The 23,009-nt window shown below is 53.9% G+C and overlaps 1 protein-coding gene across 1 annotated transcript; it reads left to right on the plus strand.

Moving 5' to 3' along the window:
• The first annotated feature begins 6,455 nt into the window (after positions 1 to 6,455).
• Positions 6,456 to 15,300, plus strand: LOC126648214 (cytochrome P450 2G1-like). The gene is made up of 6 exons (XM_050330954.1): positions 6,456 to 6,661; positions 9,818 to 9,980; positions 10,629 to 10,778; positions 13,034 to 13,194; positions 14,718 to 14,758; positions 15,270 to 15,300. The coding sequence occupies exons 1-6, from the start codon at positions 6,491 to 6,493 to the stop codon at positions 15,298 to 15,300; spliced, it is 717 nt and encodes a 238-aa protein (XP_050186911.1). The 5' UTR covers positions 6,456 to 6,490.
• The last annotated feature ends 7,709 nt before the right edge of the window (positions 15,301 to 23,009 follow it).

Raw genomic sequence — 23,009 nt, forward strand, 5'->3', positions numbered from 1 at the left:
CCCACACAGTCCAGTAAACCCTTTTATCCTTCTCGTCCCTCTCCTTCTCCTGGCTGAAGGCAGGGCCCTTCTATTGATCCTGGTCGGAGCATTCACCGCCTGATCTTTGCTTTGCCTCATCAGGGGCCTTCTTGTCATCACAGAAATGGACCTCAGTCTTCTTGCGTCTTGGGGATCGTGGTTTCCTTTCTAGGACATCTGCACCAACTACACAGACGACTTCTTTATTAGCCTTCCTTTGTCTTAATTCTCTCACTTGGGCTTTGAGCCTGGAAGTAGGTTCACCATCCCACTTTCTCATGTCTTGTCCCTGGGCACGCAGATAAGAGCACAGTCCATGACGTGATCTACGTTTAGGGCTTTCTCTCCTTCTGCGTGTGAAGGAAGGAGATCATGAGCGATGCCGGGACCAAGATTGAGGTTGTGATCGAGACCATTCTACTGGTCTGTCTCTGTGGTCTCTGTACTCTCTGTCTCTGTAGTTCCTGTAGTGGTCCTCATATTTGGAGTACTCACAAGGCCTCTCTCTAACAGGTGGTCATTGGTAACTGGAATCAAAACGGTCCCCAGGATCGGCAAAACCCACTGCCAGGGTCAGGTGCCATGGCAGCCAGACAGAAAGAGTCATTGCTAGGGACTGTTTCCACAGCAACCACCACTGGGACAAGACACCTGGATCTGCTGTCATGGCAATTACCATGAAAAGCCATGGCTGGGCACTGATGCCATGGACACTTGCACTGGGACACTGCTGGGGTCGGCTGCCATGGCAACCACCATGAGGCTGCATTGCTAAGCAGGATGCCATGGCAACCATCCCACAGATCTGCTGCTGCTGTTCAGTGCCACGACAACTTCCTGGGACACTTTGCTCAGGTGGGGTTCATGGCCAACCCCGTCTGACCCGCTGTGATGGGGACTGTCGTGGCCACTGCACCGGGGCCGCTGCTGGGGAGCGTTGCCGTGGACACGGGCACTGAGTCCTGTCCCAGAGTTGGCTCCATGGCAACCACCACAGGGGCCCCTTCTGGGGTTGGTGCATGGAAAGGGGCCCGGGGCCCCGTGGGGATGGTGGATGGATTACAAAAAGCAGGGTGATGGTGTGCAGCACCACTTGGTTCCAGAAGGTGTCTGCACAGGCCACGGGGTAGATGAGCAGGAGTACCGTGAAGCACAGGCCCTGCAGGCTGCAGTGGTCACAGGAGGCCAGAAGAGCGAACCCAGATCCAAGGGTGTGGTTCTCCAAGCCTATCCTTTGGGACACTCTCCCTCTGCAGAGCAATCCAAACAACAGCTCTTCGAGGGTGCTCATGGCCTGTCCGCCACCACACGCCCTTCAGGCCTAGAGAAAGACTCCCCACACCAGCACACGTGGCTGCAGCACGAGGGGAGCTTGGCCAAGCTCTGCAGGAAGGTTGGGGAATCCAACAGGGGCTGTTGCTGCAGGGAGGTTTGCAAAGGGAGGGCAGAACAGACTCCGGGAGCCTGCATGATCCGGCCTTGCCACAGAGAGAAGGGAATCTTGACCTGCTGGGCCAGAGGGGTTTTATTAAATAGAATGCCTGGGGGTAGAGGAGAAAAAAAGGAAAGAAATGGATAAATACTAACCCCTTGTAGAACAGTCTGGCTTACATTCCTTGTCCAGATCGTGAAGAGATGCATTTCATGTAAGAACATTGAGAAGAAACAGGGTGAAAAAGGAGGAAAGGGATGAAAACGGGGAAGCAAGGCAAGGCAAGGCAAGGCAAGGCAAGGCAAGGCAATCCAAACAAAGCAAGGCAAGACATGGCTCAGTTCTTAGACCTTAATGAGAGAGATTAATCCCAGTCTCTCCTTATATGTGGGAGCTCATCCCCTGTTGCTCTGTTGGCACACAAAGATCTGGGAGACTGTCCAAGGTCTGAATCATTCACCTCTACATGGTGAGGGGTGAATCCCACTGGAAGTAAACCAGGCTTCTCTCTCCCAGTGAATCCAGTGGCTCTGATGCATCCGTGGGGCATTTTAGCAGGACAGGTAAGCAATGGTTTGTGCAAAACTAACCAGGGTTCCCAACTGTACCAAAAGACAGTTTAGTGCGAGCAGTGCCAGTGTTTCCTGCAGTTTTCAGTCACCCAGGGAAGAAAGTGGTTCAAAGAGGGTGATCTCCCCACGACACCTGATTTTCCTGAACTGGTCAGGCTTTTATAACTTGGGAAAGAGTCATGGATAATTAAACATTCCCTCCCTTGCTGCTCTGTCCCTTGAATTCCTGAGCCCTCACAAATCCAGCCCAGGGCCCCTTCGCTCCCAGTCCAGCCCTGCAACACTCCCCAGTGCCTGCAAGCCCTGGCAGAGGCCCAGCAATGCTCCTGCTGCCTGGGGAGCTGAGCCCTCCCTGGGCATTGCCCACCCTCCAGGGCACAGACACTCCTGCAGGGCACTCTGGCAGGCTGGGAGCTACAAGGCAGCAGCTCCTCCATCGCAGGGTCCTTCCAGTGAAGAGACAACTCAGCTGGAAAGGGGTTTCAGAAACTCAGCTTGGCCTGGGGAGGGAATATCCTGTCCCAGCCAGGACTGAGGATGCTGCTGTGGCTCTCAGCCAGCACTTACACCCACTGAGAAGTCTTCGTAAACTCTGAGTTGTTACTGAGGAGAACAGCAGGTCAGACAACATCAATATCAAATTAGCCAAGGGACAAGCACAGGGAATTTTTTCAATTCACACAAACATGTCATCCTAATATTTTTCATGTTTTCCCACAGTGTTTGTGCCATTTTCCTGTGAGTTTTACATGTCTCAAAGAGGTACCATTCAAAATTTTCAAGATAAAATTAAAGTTTGCATGAGAGAAAAGTCACCATGATTGTTTTCTAATCTACCAACTTCATAATATAATTACACAGAAAAAGTAAATATTCTTTTTTTTAAACCAAAACAAGTCACTGAGATACACACATTTTTTTAATTGAATGCTTTAACTCAAAGCAACCATTCACATGCAGATTATCCACATAGCAGCAATGCCTGCTTGTCCCCAAATGTTGTCAAAGATGCAGCCTCCTCTTTTGAACTCTCAGGTGTCTCCTTGCTCCAAAGATCGGGGCTGGAGCCCAGGGCACGCTGGCTTTGCTGCCAGGAACCTGCCAGAGCCCTTCTTAGGTGGTGCCAATCTGCCAGGCAGCATTTCCCAAAGCTGGAGGAAGCCTGAAAAGGAAGGAAACTTCCCCAAACCCAGCCAGGCTTTTCTCAGCAGCTGAGCTGCTGCCCAGAGCCTTTGCCTCCCTGCACTCAGGGCCTCCAAGGAGCTGCTGCAGAGTCCCTGGGGAGGCTTTGTCAGGAGGGGCCCTCTGGAGGCTCCTTAAGGCTTCAAGGGCCTGCAGGATTTTCAGAGCAATTTGGAGTTTGCTTTTGGTTTTGCACCTCTGGGAGGTTTGTGCAACCCTGGCCTCCAATTATCTGCTGTAACGAGTCCCTTGAGAGCCCCAGACAGTGACAACCCTCAGAGTGTTATATGTTAGTATAAGAATTTAGACAACTCAATTCCAATTAAACATTGATAAATTTATTAAGCAAGCGATAATAAAGCAAAACAGCGCTGGGTGGCCTGGAAGGCAAGTGCCCTGCCGAGGCACACCACCATGTAGTAAATGTCCCCTTTCTATACATTTTCAAGTCCCGGGTTTTGAATGCAATTGCTTTGAGGCTTGAGTTCGTGGCTCGTTGTTAAGTGGTCATCTGTGATTTGTCAGAGATGAAAGCTGCAGTTCTTATCAGTTGTAAATTTTACTGATACTGATACTTGTTTGTTTGGCAAGATGTCTGCAATTATTTTTACTGACACTTGCTTGATTAACAGGATGTCCATGAAACTTATCTTGTTGAATTATAACAAAAGTTCCTTATTCCTTCATACACATAAGATTTTATGAACAAAGTTAACCCTTCTATTACACCCAACGTGGCTCCTCCCCAGTCCTGCAGGACCTGCTCCAGTTGGGGTCCCCCCCCCTGCCGTGAGGTCACAGGTCCTGCCAGCAAACCCTCTCCACCACGGGCTTCTCGGGGGGGGGGTCTCCTCCTCCCTCAGGCACCCCCTGCTCTGGTGTGGGGGTTCTAAGTTACTATAAGAATTTAGACAACTCAATTCCGATTAAACATTGATAAATTTATCAAGCAAGCGATAATAGAGCAAAACAGCGCTGGGTGGCCTGGAGGGCAAGCGCCCTGCCGAGGCACACCCTCAAATGTAGTAAAGGCTCCTTTTATATATTCTCAAGTCTCGGGTTTTTGGATGTAAAGTTGTTTGTGGCTTGAGTTCGTGGCGTCTGGCACCGACTTTTCAGATGTAAATCTGCTTGTGGCTTGAGTTCCTGGCTGTTAAGTGGTCATCTGGTACTTGTTAGAGATGAAAGGTGCAGTTCTTATCAGTTGTTTATTGACACTCTCTTGATTAGCAAGCTGTCTGTGAAACTCCTCTTGTTTAATTACAACAAAAAGTTTCTGACTCCCTCATACACATAAGATTTTATGAACAAAGTTAAACCTTCTATTACACCAGGGCTTGGGGACACCCCCTGGGGGGACACTTGGGGTCAGGGGGACACCCACCAGGGCTTGGGGACACCCCTGAGGGGACACTCTGGGTGATGGGGACACCTCCAGGGCTTGGGGACACCCCCAGATGTCATGGGGACACCCCCTGAGGGGACACTCTGGGTCATGGGGACACCCCCCAGGGCTTGGGGACACCCCTGAGGGGACACTCAGGGTGATGGGGACACCCCCAGAGCTTGGGGACACCCCCCAGGGGACACTCTGGGTCATGGGGACACCCCCCAGGGCTTGGGGACACCCCCCTGGGGACACTTAGGGTCAGGGGGACACCCCCAGGGCTTGGGGACACCCCCTGAGGGGACACTCTGGGTGATGGGGACACCTCCAGGGCTTGGGGACACCCCAGAGCTCATGGGGACACCCCCAAAAGGACACTTGGGGTCAGGGGGACACCCCCCAGGGCTTGGGGACACCCCCTGAGGGGACACTTGGGGTCAGGGGGACACCCCCCAGGGCTTGGGGACACCCCCCTGAGGGACACTTGGGGTCAGGGGGACACCCCCAGGGCTTGGGGACACCCCCAGGGCTTGGGGACCCTGAGGGACCTCAGGGTGATGGGGACACCCCAGAGCTTGGGACACTCCCAGGGGACACTCTGGGTCATGGGGACACCCCCAGGGCTTGGGGTTACCGCCTGAGGGGACACTCAGGGTGATGGGGACACCCCCAGAGCTTGGGGACACCCCCCAGGGGACACTCTGGGTCATGGGGACACCCCCCAGAGCTTGGGGACACCCCCTGAGGGACACTTGGGGTGATGGGGACACCCCCCAGAGCTTGGGGACACCCCCAGGGGACACTTGGGGTCAGGGGGACACCCCCCAGGGCTTGGGGACACCCCCTGAGGGACACTTGGGGTGATGGGGACACCCCCCAGGCCTTGGGGACATCGGGCTGGGGACACGTGGGTGTCCCTGTGCCAGGACAGCCCGCGTGGTGCCCGCGGGAGCTGCCCCTGCTTTGTCACCGCGTTGTCACCGCCCTGTCACCCCCCCTCGGGGCCCCGTGCGGGGCGTTGTGCAACGGGACACGCGCGTGTCACCTGTGGGCCCCTCCCCCCCGCGGGGCACGGCCACCACTGTGACCCTCGGTACTGCCACATTGTCACCCTGTCACCCTCGGCACTGTCACCCTGTCACCCTCGGCATTGTCACCCTGCCACCCTCGGCACCAGCCACCCTGTCCCACTGTCCTCGGGCATCCCCACGGTGTCCCCTGTCCCCTCCTTGTCCCGCAGCCGCTGTCCCCAAGTTCTCCCCGCTGTCCCCGTGGGTTCCCCGTCCCCTCACTGTCCCCAGGGTGTCCCCTCTGTCCCCAGGGTGTTCCCTCTGTCCCCATGGTGTCCCCGCTGTCCCCGTCATGTCCCCGTCCCCTCACTGTCCCCAGGTTGTCCCCGCTGTCCCCTCTGTGTGTCTTTCCGCCCCTCCCCCCCCAATCCCCGTCCCCGCTGTCCCCTCCCTGTCCCCAGGTTGTCCCCAGGTTGTCCCCTCCCTATCCCCAGGTTGTTTCCACTGTCCCCTCGCTGTCCCCAGGTTGTTTACACTGTCCCCTCCCTATCCCCAGGTTGTCCCCTCCCTATCCCCAGGTTGTTCCCAGGTTGTCCCCTCCCTATCCCCAGGTTGTCCCCGCTGTCCCCTCCCTGTCCCCAGGTTGTCCCCTCCCTATCCCCAGGTTGTCCCCAGGTTGTCCCCAGGTTGTCCCCGTTGTCCCCTCCCTATCCCCAGGTTGTCCCCTCCCTACCCTCACGTTGTCCCCGCTGTCCCCTCCCTGTCCCTTCAGGGCAAGGTCCCTCTTGCGCAACCTCCCTCGTTGTGCAACGACCTCCGCCCCTCCCTTAAATGGAGGTGGCCGCCCCCTCCCCCCTGTCGCCGCTGTCGCCGCGGTGTCACCGCCATGGGCCCGATCCTGCTGCTGTCGGCGCTGCTGCTGCTGCTGCTGCTGCTGCTGCGGCGCTCGGGGGGCTCCGCGACCCCCTCCCGGCTGCCCCCCGGGCCGCGCCCCCTGCCCCTGCTCGGCAACCTCCTGCAGCTGTCCCCGAGCCGCACCCTGCAGTCGCTGCTCAAGGTGGGCTTTGGGGGGGTCCCGATATGGGGAGACCCCCCTCGCACCCTGCAGTCGCTGCTCAAGGTGGGCTTGGGGGATCTGGGGGCTTTGGGGGGTTTGGGGGCTTTGGGGGCCTTGGGGGTAGCGATATGGGGGATCCCCTCGCACCCTGCAGTCGCTGCTCAAGGTGGGCTTGGGGGCTTGGGTGGGATTTGGGGGCATTTGGAGGAGTTTTGGGGGTCCCGACATGGGGACCCCTCGCACCCTGCAGTCGCTGCTCAAGGTGGGGTTTTGGGGGATTTGGGGGTTTGGGGGCTTTGGGTGGGATTTGGGGGATTTGGGGGAGCTTTGGGGATTTGGGGGGTCCTGATATGGGGACCTCTACCCACCCTCTAGTCCCTGCTCAAGGTGGGGTTTGGGCGGCTTTGGGTGGGATTTGGGGTGATTTGGGGAGTTTTTGGGGGTCCTGACATGGGGAGCCTCTTCCCACCCTCCAGTCCCTGTTCAAGGTGGGTTTTGGGGGTCTTGGGTGGGATTTGGGGGATTTGGGGGAGATTTGGGGGTTTGGGGGGGCTTTGGGGGATTTGGGGGAGTTTTGGGGGATTTGGAGGGCTCCTGACGTGGGGGACCTGCTACCCACCCTCCAGTCCCTGCTCAAGGTGGGTTTTGGGGGCTTGGGTGGGATTTGGTGGATTTGGAGGAGTTTTGGGGGTTTTGGGGGTTCCGACATGGGGGAACCCCTGCACCCTGCAGTCGCTGCTCAAGGTGGGCTTTGGGGGGTCTGGGGACTTTTGGGGGTTTGAGGGGATTTGGGTGGGGTAGCGACATGGGGGACCCCCTCACACCCTGCAGTCGCTGCTCAAGGTGGGCTTGGGGGTCTTGGGTGGGTTTTGGGGGTTTGGGTGGCTTTGGGGGGCCTGATATGGGGGACCCTCTCGCACCCTGCAGTCGCTGCTCAAGGTGGGCTTGGGGGTCTTGGGGGCTTTTGGAGGGATTTGGAGGGATTTGGGGAGTTTTGGGGGATTTGGAGGGGTCCCGACGTGGGGGACCTTCTACCCACCCTCCAGTCCCTGCTCAAGGTGGGTTTTGGGGGCTTGGGTGGGATTAGGGGTTTTGGGGGCTTTGGGGGCTTTGGTTGGGATTTGGGGGCTTTGGGGGTCCTGATATGGGGGACGCCTCGCAGCCTGCAGTCGCTGCTCAAGGTGGGTTTTGGGGGTTGGGGGCTTTTGGGGGTAACGACATGGGGGACCTCTTCCCACCCTCCAGTCCCTGCTCAGGTAGGTTTTGGGGGCTTGGGTGGGATTTGGGGGATTTGGGGATGTTTGGAGGGATTTGGAGGAGTTTTGGGGGATTTGGGTGGGATTTGGGGGATTTGGGGGTGTTTGGGGGATTTGGAGAAGTTTTGGGGGATTTGGGGAGTTTTGTGGGGATTTGGGTGGGTCCCGACATGGGGAACCCCTACCCACCCTCCAGTCCCTGCTCAAGGTGGGTTTTGGGGGCTTTGGGAGGGGCTTGGGGTGGTTTGGGGGATTCAGGTGGGAGGATTGGGGTGGGTTTGGGCGGTTTTGGGGTGAATTCGGGGTGGCTTTGGGGAGATTTGGGTGGTTTGGGGGAATTCGGGTGGCTTTGGGGTTAGGGAGATTTGGGTGGTTTGAGGGGTGGTTTGGGGTGGGTCTGAGCGGCTTTGGGGGCTTGGGGTGGGCTGGGGGATTCAGGTGGGTTTGAGGGTACTTTAGGGGCGTTCTGTGTATTTTTGGGTGGGTTTGGTGGGTGCCGGGTGGTGCTGGGCACATTTGGGTGGGTTGGGTGGGGTTAGGGGGTCTGTGATTTGGTGGGCTTTGGGGGTGGGGGTACTTGGGGGCGTTCTGTGTATTTTTGGGTGGGGTTTGGGTGGGTTTGGGGGTGACTTGGGTGGGGTTTGGTGGGTTTGGATGGGTTTAGTGGGTAGGTATATTTGGACGGGTTTGGGGGTTTGTGGATTTTTGTGGGTGGGATTTGGGTGGGTTTGGATGGGTTTAGGTGGGTGCCGGATATATTTGGATGGGTTTGGGTGGGGTTTGGATCGGTGCCGCATATTCGGGTGGGGTTTGGGGGTTTAGGTGGGTTTAGGTGGGTGCCGGGTATATTTGGGTGGGGTTTGAGTGGGTTTGGGATCGGGCTTGTGGTGCCGGTATATTTGGATGGGTTTGTGGAGGGGTATATTTGGTGGGATTCGGGGGTTTGGGGGGATTCAGGTGGGGAGGATTGGGGTGGGTTTGGGTGGTTTGGGGGGAATTCAGGGCGGCTTTGGGGAGATTTGGGTGGTTTTGGGGGAATTCGGGACGGCTTTGGGGGTTAGGGGGAGATTTGGGTGGTTTGGGGGAATTCAGGGCAGCTTTGGGGGTTAGGGAGATTTGGGTGGTTTGGGGGAATTCGCAGGGGACTTTGTGGGGTTAGGGGAGATTTGGGTGGTTTGAGGGGTGGTTCGGGGTTGGTCGGGTGGCTTTGGGGGTTGGGGTGGGTTGGGGGATTCAGGTGGGTTTGGGGGGTACTTTGGGGGCGTTCTGTGTATTTTTGGGTGGGGTTTGGGTGGGTTTGGGGGTTGTGTATTTTTGGGTGGGGTTTGGGTGGGATTTGGGTGGGTTTGGATGGGTTTAGGTGGTTGGATATATTTGGATGGGTTTGAGTGGGTTTGGGGGTGTATTTTTGGGTGGGGTTTGGGTGGGTTTGGATGGGTTTGGGTGGGTGCCAGGTATATTTGGACGGGTTTGGGGGTTTGGGTGTATTGTATTTTTGGGTGGGATTTGGGTGGGTTTGGTTGGGTTTAGAGTGGGTGCCGGATATATTTGGATGGGTTTGGGTGGGGTTTGGGTCGGTGCCGTGTATATTCGGGTGGGGTTTGGAGGGTTTAGGTGGGTTTAGGTGGGTGCCGGATATATTTGGGTGGGGTTTGAGTCGGTTTGGGTGGGGCGGTTTCGGTGGGTGCCGGGTATATTTGGATGGGTTTGGGTGGGTGCCGGGTATATTTGGGTGGGATTCAGGTGGGTTTGGGTGGGATTCAGGTGGGTTTGAGTGGGTTTGGTGGGGTTTGGGTGGGTTTAGGTGGCTGCCAGCTATACTAGGGTGGGGTTTGCTAGTTCAGGGCCGTTCGGGGTGGTCTCCCCTGACCCCCCCCGTGTCCCCCCACCCCTTCCCCAGCTGAGCGAGCGCTACGGCCCCGTGTTCACGGTGTGGCTCGGCCCGCGGCCCGTGCTGGTTCTGCGCGGCCACGCCGCGGTCCGAGAGGCCCTCGTGGGGCTCCCCGACGCCTTCGCGGGGAGGGGGCGGATGCCCACGGTGGAGAGCACCTTCCACGGCCACGGTGAGGGGGGGACACACCCACAGCCCCCCCGACCCCTCCTCAAAGGGGGGACACACCCAGACCCCCCAAATGTCCCCCCCAAATTTTAGGGGTGGTGTTTTCGAACGGGGAGCGCTGGGAGCGGCTCCGAGTGGATTTTTGACCCCCCCCCAAAATGTCCCCTCCCCCTCCCCAAATTTTAGGGGTGGTCTTCACATTGGTGGGGATTTCTGACCCCAGATGTGTCCCCCAAATTTTAGGGGTGGTGTTTTCGAACGGGGAGCGCTGGGAGTGGCTCCGAGGGGATTTTTGACCCCCCAAATGTCCCCCCCAAATTTTAGGGGTGGTGTTCGCTTTATTGGAGGGGATTTCTGACTCCCCAAATACCCCCCCCAAATTTTAGGGGTGATGTTCTCGAACGGGGAGCGCTGGGAGCGGCTCCGAGGGATTTCTGACCCCCCAAATTTTAGGGGTGGTCTTTGCTTTATTGGTAGGGATTTCTGACCCCCCAAATCTCCCCCCGCAAATTTTAGGGGTGGTCTTCACTTTATTGGAGGGGATTTCTGACCCCCCAAATGTCCCCCCCCCCAAATTTTAGGGGTGGTGTTTTCGAACGGGGAGCGCTGGGAGCGGCTCCGAGGGGATTTCTGACCCCTCCCCAAATTTTAGGGGTGGTGTTCTCGAACGGGGAGCGCTGGAAGCAGCTGCGCCGCTTCTCGCTGACGGTGCTGCGGGATTTCGGGATGGGCCGGCGGAGCATCGAGAGCCGCATCCAGGAGGAAGCGCAGATGCTGCTCCAGGAGTTCCGCGACACCAACGGTGCGGGGACACCCCCGCGGTGGGGATTTGGGGGTTGGGGGAGTTTAGGGGGGATTTGGGGGTGTTTAGGAGGGATTTGGGGGTGCTTAGGCAGGATTTGGAGGTGTTTAGGGGGATTTGGGGGGGTTTAAGGAGGATTTGGGGGTGTTTAAGGGGGATTTGGGGGTGTTTAGGAGGGATTTGGGGGTGCTTAGGCAGGATTTGGAGGTGTTTAGGGGGATTTGGGGGGGTTTAAGGAGGATTTGGGGGGGTTTAAGGAGGATTTGGGGGGGTTTAAGGAAGATTTGGGGGTGTTTAGGGGGGATTTGGGGGTGTTTAGGGGCAATTTGGGGGTGTTTAGGGGCAATTTGGGGGTGTTTAGGGGCAATTTGGGGGTGTTTAGGGGGCATTTGGGGTGATTTTAGTGGGAATTAGTTGGGATTTGGGTGCTCCATGGGGCATTTGGGGTGATTTTAGCGTCGATTAGCTGGGATTTGGGTGCTCCAGGGGGAATTTGGGCTGGTTTTAGGGGCATTTGGGGTGATTTTAGTGGCAATTAGTTGGGATTTCAGCACTCCATGGGGCATTTGGGGTGATTTTAGGGTGGATTAGTTGGGATTTGGGTGGTTTAGGGGGGATTTGAGGTGGTTCAGGGGGCATTTGGGGTGGTTTTAGGGGGCATTTAGGGGGGATTTTAGTGGGAATTAGTTGGGATTTGGGCGCTCCAGGGGGCATTTGGGGTGGTTTTAGGGAGGATTAGGTGGGATTTGGGTGGTTCAGGGTTGATTTGGAGTGGTTTTAGGGGGGATTAGGTGGGATTTGGGTGGTTTAGGGGGGATTTGGGTGATTTAGGGGGAATTTGGGCTGGTTTTAGGGCATTTGGGGTAGTTTCAGGGGGGATTAGGTGGGATTGGGTGGTTTAGGGGGCATTTGGGTGGTTTAGGGAGCATTTAGGGTGGTTTTAGGGACTATTAGGTGGGATTTGGGTGGTTTAGGGGGCATTTGGGGTGGTTTTAGGGGCATTTGGGGTGACTTTAGTGAGGATTAGTTGGGATTTGGGTGGTTCAGGGGGAATTTGGGCTGGTTTCAGGGGATATTAGGTGGGATTTGGGTGCTGCAGGGGGCATTTGGGGTGGTTTAGGGGCATTTGGGGTGGTTTTAGGGGGGTTAGGTGGGATTTGGGTGGGTTTAGGGGTATTTAGGGGGGATTAGGTGGGAATTGGGTGGTTCAGGGTTGATTTGGGATGGTTTTAGGGGGAATTAGGTGGGATTTGGGTGCTTCAGGGGGCATTTGGGGTGATTTTAGAGGGGATTAGTTGGGATTTGGGTGGTTTAGGGGGCATTTGGGTGGTTCAGGAGGGATTTGGGGTGGTTTTAGGGGGAATTAGGTGGGATTTGGGTGGTTTAGGGGCCATTTGGGGTGGTTTTAGGGGCATTTGGGTTGGTTTTAGGGGGGGAGTAGGTGGAATTTAGATGGCTTAGAGGGCATTTAGGGTTGGTTTTAGGGGTATTTAGGGAGGATTAGGTGGGATTTGGGTACTTCAGGGGGCATTTGGGGTGGTTTTAGGGGGTATTAGGTGGGATTTGGGTGCTTTAGAAGCATTTGGGGTGGTTTAGGGGCATTTGGGGTGGTTTTAGCATCGATTAGTTGGGATTTGGGTGCTCCAGGGGGCATTTGGGGTGGTTTCAGGGGGACTAGGTGGGATTTGGGTGGTTCAGGGGGAATTTGGGGTGGTTTTAGGGGCATTTGGGGTGGTTTTAGGGGAAATTAGGGGGCATTTGGGGTGGTTTTGGGGGGATTAGGTGGGATTTGGGTACTTCAGGGGGCATTTGGGGTGGTTTTAGGGGGATTAGGTGGGATTTAGGTGGTTTAGGGGCCATTTGGGGTGGTTTTAGGGGCATTTGGGGTGACTTTAGTGGGAATTAGTTGGGATTTGGGTGCTCCAGGGGGCATTTGGGGTGGTTTCAGGGGACTAGGTGGGATTTGGGTAGTTCAGGGGGAATTTGGGCTGGTTTTAGGGGCATTTGGGGTGGTTTTAGGGCGGATTAGTTGGGATTTGGGTGCTTCAGGGTGAATTTGGGCTTGGTTTATGGTGGATTAGTTGGGATTTGGGCGCTCCAGGGGGCATTTGGGGTGATTTTAGCGTCGATTAGCTGGGATTTGGACCCTCCAAGGTGTATTCGGACCCTCCAGGGCACACCTGGGTGTGCTCAGCACCCCCCTCTGCTTCACCCCGACCTCCCTCCAACCCCAAAAAAACCCCAACCCCCCCCAGGTCAGCCCTTCGACCCCACGTTCAAGCTGAGCTGCGCCGTGTCCAACATCATCTGCTCCATCGTCTTCGGCCACCGCTTCGACTACGGCGACCCCGAGTTCCTGGAGCTGCTGGGGATGATGAACCAGAGCTTCAGGGAGATCAGCACCCCCTGGGCTCAGGTCTGGGGTGGGGAGGGGGAGGATTTGGGGTCGTTTTTGGAGGGTTTGGGGTTTAGTGGAGGTCACCCCGAATCGCGGGGAGGGGGGGAGGGTTTGGGGTGTTTTGGGGGATGGGGTTGGTGGTTTTGGGGTGGGGTTGGTGGTTTAAGGTGGGGTTGGTGTTTTTGGGGTGGGTTTGGTGGTTTTAGGGTGTTTTTGGGGTGGTTTTGGTGTTTTAGGCTGGGTTTGGCGTTATTTAGGGTGTTTTTAGGGTGGTTTTGGTGTTTTTAGGGTGTTTTCAGGCTGGGTTTGGTGTTTTTAGGTTGAGTTTGGTGTTTTTAGGCTGGGTTTGGGGTATTTTTAGGCTGGGTTTGGTGTTTTTAGGCTGGGTTTGGGGTGTTTTTAGGCTGGGTTTGGTGTTTTTAGGCTGGGTTTGGTGTTTTTAGGCTGTTTTTGGGATGGTTTTGGTGTTTTTAGACTGTTTTTAGGCTGGGTTTGGTGTTTTTAGGCTGGGTTTGGGGATGTTTTTAGGCTGGGTTTGGATGTTTTCAGGCTGGGTTTGGTGTTTTTAGGCTGGGTTTGGGGATGTTTTTAGGCTGTTTTTAGGGTGGTTTTGGTGTTTTTAGGCTGGGTTTGGTGTTTTTAGGGTGTGTTTAGGCTTGTTTTGGTGCTTTTTAGGCTGTTTTTAGGCTGGGTTTGGTGTTTTTAGGCTGGGTTTGGTGTTTTTAGGCTGATTTTGGGGTGTTTTTAGGCTGATTTTGGGGTGTTTTTAGGCTGGGTTTGGTGTTTTTAGGCTGTTTTGGGGGTGTTTTGGGGGTTGTTTTTTGGTTGTTTCTGGGACTGTTTTTAAGCTGATTTTGGGGTGTTTTTAGGCTGTTTCTGGGGTGTTTTGGGGGCTGTTCTTGGGGCTGTTTTCAGGTTATTTCTGGAGCTTTTTGAGGCTGGTTTTGGGGTCGTTTTTGGGGTGGTTTTGGGGTGTTTTTAGGGTGTTTCTGAGGTGTTTTGGGGGCTGTTCTTGGGGCTGTTTTTAGGTTATTTCTGGAGCTGTTTTGGGGTCATTTTTTTGGTGTTTTCGGGGTGTTTTCAGGGTGTTTTTGAGGTGTTTTTAGGGTGTTTTTCAGCTGTTTCTGGAACTGTTTGGGGCTGGTTTTGGGGTGCTTTTAGGGTGTTTTTGGGGGGGTTTTAGGGTGGTTTTGGGGTGTTTTTGGGGTGTTTTTTTGGGTGTTTTTGGGGTGTTTTTAGGGTGTTTTGGGGTTGTTTTTAGGGTGTTTTTGGGGCCGGTTTTGGGGTGGTTTTAGGGTGTTTTTTGGCTGTTTCTGGGGTGTTTTGGGGACTGTTCTTGGGACTGTTTTTTGACTGTTTCTGGAGCTGTTTTGGGACCATTTTCAGGGTGTTTTTAGGATGTTTTTGGGGGTGTTTTTAAGGTGTTTTCGAGGTGTTTTTAGGGTGTTTTTCGGCTGTTTCTGGAGCTGTTTGGGGTCATTTTTGGGGTGTTTTTAGGGTGTTTTCAGGGTGCTCACCCCCCCCAACGCCCCTCCCACCAGCTTTATGACATGGCCGAGCCGCTGCTGGGGGTGGTTTTGGGGCATTTTTGGGGTGTTTTTAGGGTATTTTGGGGCATTTTTAGGGTGCTTTTAGGGTCTTTATGGGGTCAGTTTTGGTGTGTTTTTAGGGTGTTTTTAGGGTGTTTTTAGGGTGTTTTTGGGGCCGTTTTCAGGGTGCTGGCCCTCCCAAATCCCCCTTGCCCCAGCTGTACGACACGACCGAGCTGCTGCTGGGGGTGGTTTTGGGGGTGTTTTTGGGGTGTTTTTAGGGTGTTTTTGGCATGTTTTTAGGGTGTTTTTGGGGTGTTTTAAGGCTGTTTCTGGGGTGTTTTTAGGGCCGGTTTTGGGGTGGTTTTGGGGTGTTTTGGGGCTGTTTTGGGGTGGTTTTAGGTTGGTTTTAGGGTGTTTGGGGTGTTTGGGGTGTTTTGAGGGTGTTTTGGGGCGGTTTTGGGGTGTTTTGAGGATTGGTCTTGGGGTGTTTTTGGGGTGTTTTACAGTTGTTTCTGGAGCTGTTTGGGGCCAGTTTTGGGGTGGTTTTGGTGACATTTTTAGGAGTGTTTTTGGGGTGTTTTCAGGGTGCTGACCCCCAATCCCCTCCCCCACATAGGCAATTCCCAAGCCTGTACCCAGCTCATCACCCTCTCTGCCTCAAGAGTCCCCACTTGTATCTTGCAGAGAGACGAGACTGTCAATCCACCTTCCAAAAGCATGTCCCTTCAGCTGCCTCAGGGCTTCCCGGCAGTCCCTGGGTTCTTCTCTTTGTCAGCTCCAAGAAGGAAACCAAAATCAGTGCATGACTTTGGCAGCACATCGGCCAAACGCCAACCTTTCCCACTCACCGTCTCCTAAGTGCACCCACCTCCTTGTGTCACTGTCTTCAGCAGAGGTGCAGCTTGCAGCTCCCACTGCATGGCACACCTGGAACAGGAGACAAAAAAAAGCTTTCAGTGAGCATTTCTGACCCTTCCCTGGACCCCTGCTCCTCCTCGATACCTCCCTGACTCACCTGGGGCGCTCATTTCTTGCCAAAGGTTACCGGGCTGGCACCTCCTTCAAAGAGAAGGGGCAATGCTTAAATGCCCAGGCCTGAAGTCCCCTGCCATTGCCCACAAGGCCAGCAGAAAGAGCACCTGAGCTTGTCGCTCGGCTCCTCGACCCGTGGCTCTGCTCCTCTGGCAATACGGATGGGCACTGCAAAAGAAATCACAGAGGCAAAAGCAAATCAGGCGGATCCCCTCCGAGTGCGACATTCTGACCAAGGTTCCCCTCTCCGCTTCGCTACGCTCACCTCTTGCTGCCAAGGACCTCCCTTCCCATTCTGCTCATGCTTGCCCGGGTTGTGCACCATCAGAGAAAAAAAAGCAAATGGCAAAGGATGTGCTTAGGTTCACCGGAAATTTCGAACACGCTAGAAGTACCTTCCTGATTCTTGCTGGCAGGAAAAATGCTGACCTTATTTGTCTGTACTCAATTACTGTTGCTTGAAGAAAAAAAGAAAAGAAGAGAAGAAGAAAGAAACAAGCAGAATAGCAGCCACCTGCATCGGACATGAAAGAAAGAACAAGGATACTCACAGAATAGGCACTGACAAGAAGGTTGGAATAAACTTGGATTCTGGGTGGCAGGAAAATGCTCACCTTGTTCGTCTGCCCTCTGGTGCCGGTAGCCCAAACCAACGCATCCCACCTCGAAACAAAGAGCAAAAACACTCTCATAGAATGACCACTGACAAGAAGGGCCAGAGAAAACTTTGGATACAGGCTGGATGGAAAATGCTGACCTTGCTCGTCTGCCCTCCGGTGCCCATAGCCCAAACACAACGCTTGCATCCCACCTCGAAAGAAAGAACAAAGAGAGGAGTTCACACTGCGACCTCTGATAAGAAGGGCCTGTAAGAACTGCAAAGACAGACTCACGAAAATGTTCCATGGGGATATGCTATGCTCTGCCCTGCACACCCTAGTGCTGCCTGTAATACTCAGCCTCTCTGCTTCCCTCTCCTAGGGGACTTCTTCTTAAACATTCCGTTCCCTACACTGATTTCAAAAGCCCTCATGGCAATTCCCAAGCCTGTACCCAGCTCTCATCCCCTCTCTGCCTCAGAACCCCCTCACTTATCTTGCAGAGAGACGAGACTGTCAATCCACCTTCCAAAAGCATGTCCCTTCAGCTGCCTCAGGCCTTCCTGCAGTCTCTGGGTTCTTCTCTTTGTCAGCTCCAAGAAAGGAAACCAAAATCAGTGCATGACTTTAGCAGCACATCGGCCAAACCCCAACCGTTCCCACACTCACCGTCTCCTAAGTGCACCCACCTCCTTGTGTCACTGTCTTCAGCAAGAGGTGCGGCTAGCAGCTCCCACTGCATGGCACACCTGGAACAGGGAACAAAAGCTTTCAGTGGTATTTCTGACCCTTCCCTGGACCCCTGCTCCTCCTCGATACCTCCCCGACTCACCTGGGACGCTCATTTCTTGCCAAAGGTTACCGGGCTGGCCCCTCAAAAGAGAAGAGGGCAATGCTTAAATGCCCAGGCCTGAAGTCCCTGCCATTGCCCACAAGGCCAGCAGAAGAGCACCTGAGCTTGTCGCTCGGCTCCTCGACCCGTGGCTCTGCTCCTCTGGCAATACGGATGGGCACTGCAAAGAAATCACAGAGGCAAAAGCAAATCCAGACGGATCCCCTCCGAGTGCGACATTCTGACCAAAGTTCCCCTCTCCGCTTCCTTTACGCTCACCTCTTACTGCAAGGACCTCCTTCCCATTCTGCTCATGCTTGCCAGGTTGTGCACCATCAGAAAAAAAGCAAATGGCAAAGGATGTGCTTAGATTCACCAAAATTTGAACACGCTAGAAGTACCTTCTGATTCTTACTGGCAGGAAAATGCTGACCTTATTTGTCTGTACTCCAGTGCTGTTAGCCCCAAAAACGACCTGCATCCCATCCTGAAAGAAAGAACAAAAAGATGCTCACAGAATGAGCACTGACAAGAAGGGTTGGAGACAAACTTGGATTCTGGGTGGCAGGAAAATGCTCACCTTGTTCGTCTGCCCTCTGGTGCCGATAGCCCAAACCAACGCTTGCATCCCACCTCGAAACAAAAGAGCAAAAACACTCTCATAGAATGACCACTGACAAGAAGGGCCAGAGAAAACTTTGGATACAGGCTGGATGGAAAATGCTGACCTTGCTCGTCTGCCCTCCGGTGCCGATAGCCCAAACAAACGCTTGCATCCCACCTCGAAAGAAAGAACAAAGAGAGGTTCACACAATGACCTCTGACAAGAAGGGCCTGTAAGAACTGCAAAGACAGACTCACAAAAATGTTACATGGGGGATATGCTATGCTCTGCCCTGCACACCCTAGTGCTGCCTGTAATACTCAGCCTCTCTGCTTCCCTCTCCTAGGGGACTTCTTCTTAAACATTCTGTTCCCTACGCTGATTTCAAAAGCCCTCATGGCAATTCCCAAGCCTGTACCCAGCTCTCATCCCCTCTCTGCCTCAGAACCCCCCCACTTATCTTGCAGAGAGACGAGACTGTCAATCCACCTTCCAAAAGCATGTCCCTTCAGCTGCCTCAGGGCTTCCGGCAGTCCCTGGGTTCTTCTCTTTGTCAGCTCCAAGAAAGGAAACCAAAATCAGTGCATGACTTTAGCAGCACATCGGCCAAACGCCAACCGTTCCCACACTCACCGTCTCCTAAGTGCACCCACCTCCTTGTGTCACTGTCTTCAGCAAGAGGTGCAGCTTGCCGCTCCCACTGCATGGCACACCTGGAACAGGGAACAAAAGCTTTCAGTGGCATTTCTGACTCTTCCCTGGACCCCTGCTCCTCCTCGATACCTCCCCGACTCACCTGGGACGCTCATTTCTTGCCAAAGATTACCGTGCTGGCCCCTCAAAAGAGAAGAGGGCAATGCTTAAATGCCCAGGCCTGAAGTCCCTGCCATTGCCCACAAGGCCAGCAGAAGAGCACCTGAGCTTGTCGCTCGGCTCCTCGACCCGTGGCTCTGCTCCTCTGGCAATACGAATGGGCACTGCAAAGAAATCACAGAGGCAAAACGAATCCAGACGGATCCCCTCCGAGTGCGACATTCTGACCAAAGTTCCCCTCTCCGCTTCCTTTACGCTCACCTCTTACGGCAAGGACCTCCTTCCCATTCTGCTCATGCTTGCCAGGTTGTGCACCATCAGAAAAAAAGCAAATGGCAAAGGATGTGCTTAGATTCACCAAAATTTCAACACGCTAGAAGTACCTTCTGATTCTTACTGGCAGGAAAATGCTGACCTTATTTGTCTGTACTCCAGTGCTGTTAGCCCCAACAACCACCTGCATCCCGACCTGAAAGAAAGAACAAAAGGATGCTCACAGAATGAGCACTGACAAGAAGGGTTGGAGATAAACTTGGATTCTGGGTGGCAGGAAAATGCTCACCTTGTTCGTCTGCCCTCTGGTGCCGATAGCCCAAACCAATGCTTGCATCCCACCTCGAAACAAAAGAGCAAAAACACTCTCATAGAATGACCACTGACAAGAAGGGCCAGAGAAAACTTTGGATACAGGCTGGATGGAAAATGCTGACCTTGCTCGTCTGCCCTCCGGTGCCGATAGCCCAAACCAACGCTTGCATCCCACCTTGAAAGAAAGAACAAAAGAGCAAAAACACTCTCATAGAATGACCACTGACAAGAAGGGCCAGAGAAAACTTTGGATACAGGCTGGATGGAAAATACTGACCTTGCTTGTCTGCCCTCCGGTGCCGATAGCCCAAACAAACGCTTGCATCCCACCTCGAATGAAAGAACAAAGTGAGCTTCACACAATGACCTCTGATAAGAAGGGCTTGTAAGAACTGCAAAGACAGACTCACAAAAATGTTACATGGGGGATATGCTATGCTCTGCCCTGCACACCCTAGTGCTGCCTGTAATACTCAGCCTCTCTGCTTCCCTCTCCTAGGGGACTTCTTCTTAAACATTCCGTTCCCTACGCTGATTTCAAAAGCCCTCATGGCAATTCCCAAGCCTGTACCCAGCTCTCATCCCCTCTCTGCCTCAGAACTCCCCCTCTTATCTTGCAGAGAGACGAGACTGGCAATCCACCTTCCAAAAGCATGTCCCTTCAGCTGCCTCAGGCCTTCCTGCAGTCTCTGGGTTCTTCTCTTTGTCAGCTCCAAGAAAGGAAAGTAAAATCAGTGCATGACTTTAGCAGCACATCGGCCAAACCCCAACCTTTCCCACACTCACCGTCTCCTAAGTGCACCCACCTCCTTGTGTCACTGTCTTCAGCAAGAGGTGCAGCTTGCAGCTCCCACTGCATGGCACACCTGGAACAGGGAACAAAAGCTTTCAGTGGCATTTCTGACCCTTCCCTGGACCCCTGCTCCTCCTCGATACCTCCCCGACTCACCTGGGACGCTCATTTCTTGCCAAAGGTTACCGGGCTGGCCCCTCAAAAGAGAAGAGGGCAATGCTTAAATGCCCAGGCCTGAAGTCCCTGCCATTGCCCACAAGGCCAACAGAAGAGCACCTGAGCTTGTCGCTCAGCTCCTCGACCCGTGCCTCTGCTCCTCTGCCAATACGGATGGGCACTGCCATGAAATCACAGAGGCAAAAGCAAATCCAGACGGATCCCCTCCGAGTGCGACATTCTGACCAAAGTTCCCCTCTCCGCTTCCTTTACGCTCACCTCTTACTGCAAGGACCTCCTTCCCATTCTGCTCATGCTTGCCAGGTTGTGCACCATCAGAAAAAAAGCAAATGGCAAAGGATGTGCTTAGATTCACCAAAATTTCCACACGCTAGAAGTACCTTCTGATTCTTACTGGCAGGAAAATGCTGACCTTATTTGTCTGTACTCCAGTGCTGTTAGCCCCAAAAACGACCTGCATCCCGACATGAAAGAAAGAACAAAAGGATGTTCACAGAATGACCACTGACAAGAAGGGTTGGAGATAAACTTGGATTCTGGGTGGCAGGAAAATGCTCACCTTGTTCGTCTGCCCTCTGGTGCCGATAGCCCAAACCAACGCTTGCATCCCACCTTGAAACAAACACTCTCATAGAATGACCACTGACAAGAAGGGCCAGAGAAAACTTTGGATACAGGCTGGATGGAAAATGCTGACCTTGCTCGTCTGCCCTCCGGTGCCGATAGCCCAAACAAACGCTTGCATCCCACCTCGAAAGAAAGAACAAAGAGAGGTTCACACAATGACCTCTGACAAGAAGGACCTGTAAGAACTGCAAAGACAGACTCACAAAAATGTTACATGGGGGATATGCTATGCTCTGCCCTGCACACCCTAGTGCTGCCTGTAATACTCAGCCTCTCTGCTTCCCTCTCCTAGGGGACTTCTTCTTAAACATTCCGTTCCCTACGCTGATTTCAAAAGCCCTCATGGCAATTCCCAAGCCTGTACCCAGCTCTCATCCCCTCTGCTCAGGGCTTCCTCACTTCCATCACCAGGGAGGACCAGACCTCAAATCTTGCTAACCATGTACACTTCAGCTTGCCACTCAGAGCTTCAGCATCCTGGTTATAGCCTGTTTTGTCAGACTCCAGAACTACAAATCATTGGGTTTTGTGCAGCACATAGGCAAAATATTAACAATTCCACAGCTAAATCTACTCTAGACTTACATGTGTGCTATCTTTGTGAAGAAGTTTGACTTGCAACTCCACTGCATGGCACACCTGGAACAGGGAACAAAAGCTTTCAGTGGTATTTCTGACCCTTCCCTGGACCCCTGCTCCTCCTCGATACCTCCCCGACTCACCTGGGACGCTCATTTCTTGCCAAAGGTTACCGGGCTGGCCCCTCAAAAGAGAAGAGGGCAATGCTTAAATGCCCAGGCCTGAAGTCCCTGCCATTGCCCACAAGGCCAGCAGAAGAGCACCTGAGCTTGTCGCTCGGCTCCTCGACCCGTGGCTCTGCTCCTCTGGCAATACGGATGGGCACTGCAAAGAAATCACAGAGGCAAAAGCAAATCCAGACGGATCCCCTCCGAGTGCGACATTCTGACCAAAGTTCCCCTCTCCGCTTCCTTTACGCTCACCTCTTACTGCAAGGACCTCCTTCCCATTCTGCTCATGCTTGCCAGGTTGTGCACCATCAGAAAAAAAGCAAATGGCAAAGGATGTGCTTAGATTCACCAAAATTTCAACACGCTAGAAGTATCTTCTGATTCTTACTGGCAGGAAAATGCTGACCTTATTTGTCTGTACTCCAGTGCTGTTAGCCCCAACAACCACCTGCATCCCGACCTGAAAGAAAGAACAAAAGGATGCTCACAGAATGAGCACTGACAAGAAGGGTTGGAGATAAACTTGGATTCTGGGTGGCAGGAAAATGCTCACCTTGTTCGTCTGCCCTCTGGTGCCGATAGCCCAAACCAACGCTTGCATCCCACCTCGAAACAAAAGAGCAAAAACACTCTCATAGAATGACCACTGACAAGAAGGGCCAGAGAAAACTTTGGATACAGGCTGGATGGAAAATACTGACCTTGCTCGTCTGCCCTCCGGTGCCGATAGCCCAAACAAACGCTTGCATCCCACCTCGAAAGAAAGAACAAAGAGAGGTTCACACAATGACCTCTGACAAGAAGGACCTGTAAGAACTGCAAAGACAGACTCACAAAAATGTTACATGGGGGATATGCTATGCTCTGCCCTGCACACCCTAGTGCTGCCTGTAACACTCAGCCTTTCTGCTTCCCTCTCCTAGGGGACTTCTTCTTAAACATTCCGTTCCCTACACTGATTTCAAAAGCCCTCATGGCAATTCCCAAGCCTGTACCCAGCTCTCATCCCCTCTCTGCCTCAGAGTCCCCCACTTATCTTGCAGAGAGACGAGACTGTCAATCCACCTTCCAAAAGCATGTCCCTTCAGCTGCCTCAGGGCTTCCTGCAGTCCCTGGGTTCTTCTCTTCGTCAGCTCCAAGAAAGGAAACCAAAATCAGTGCATGACTTTAGCAGCACATCGGCCAAACGCCAACCGTTCCCACACTCACCGTCTCCTAAGTGCACCCACCTCCTTGTGTCACTGTCTTCAGCAAGAGGTGCAGCTTGCAGCTCCCACTGCATGGCACACCTGGAACAGGGAACAAAAGCTTTCAGTGGCATTTCTGACCCTTCCCTGGACCCCTGCTCCTCCTCGATACCTCCCCGACTCACCTGGGACGCTCATTTCTTGCCAAAGGTTACCGGGCTGGCCCCTCAAAAGAGAAGAGGGCAATGCTTAAATGCCCAGACCTGAAGTGCCTGCCATTGCCCACAAGGCCAGCAGAAG

Source organism: Myiozetetes cayanensis, unplaced genomic scaffold, assembly GCF_022539395.1.
Source record: "Myiozetetes cayanensis isolate MyiCay16 unplaced genomic scaffold, myiCay2020 scf458, whole genome shotgun sequence".
NCBI classification, from domain to species: domain Eukaryota; kingdom Metazoa; phylum Chordata; class Aves; order Passeriformes; family Tyrannidae; genus Myiozetetes; species Myiozetetes cayanensis.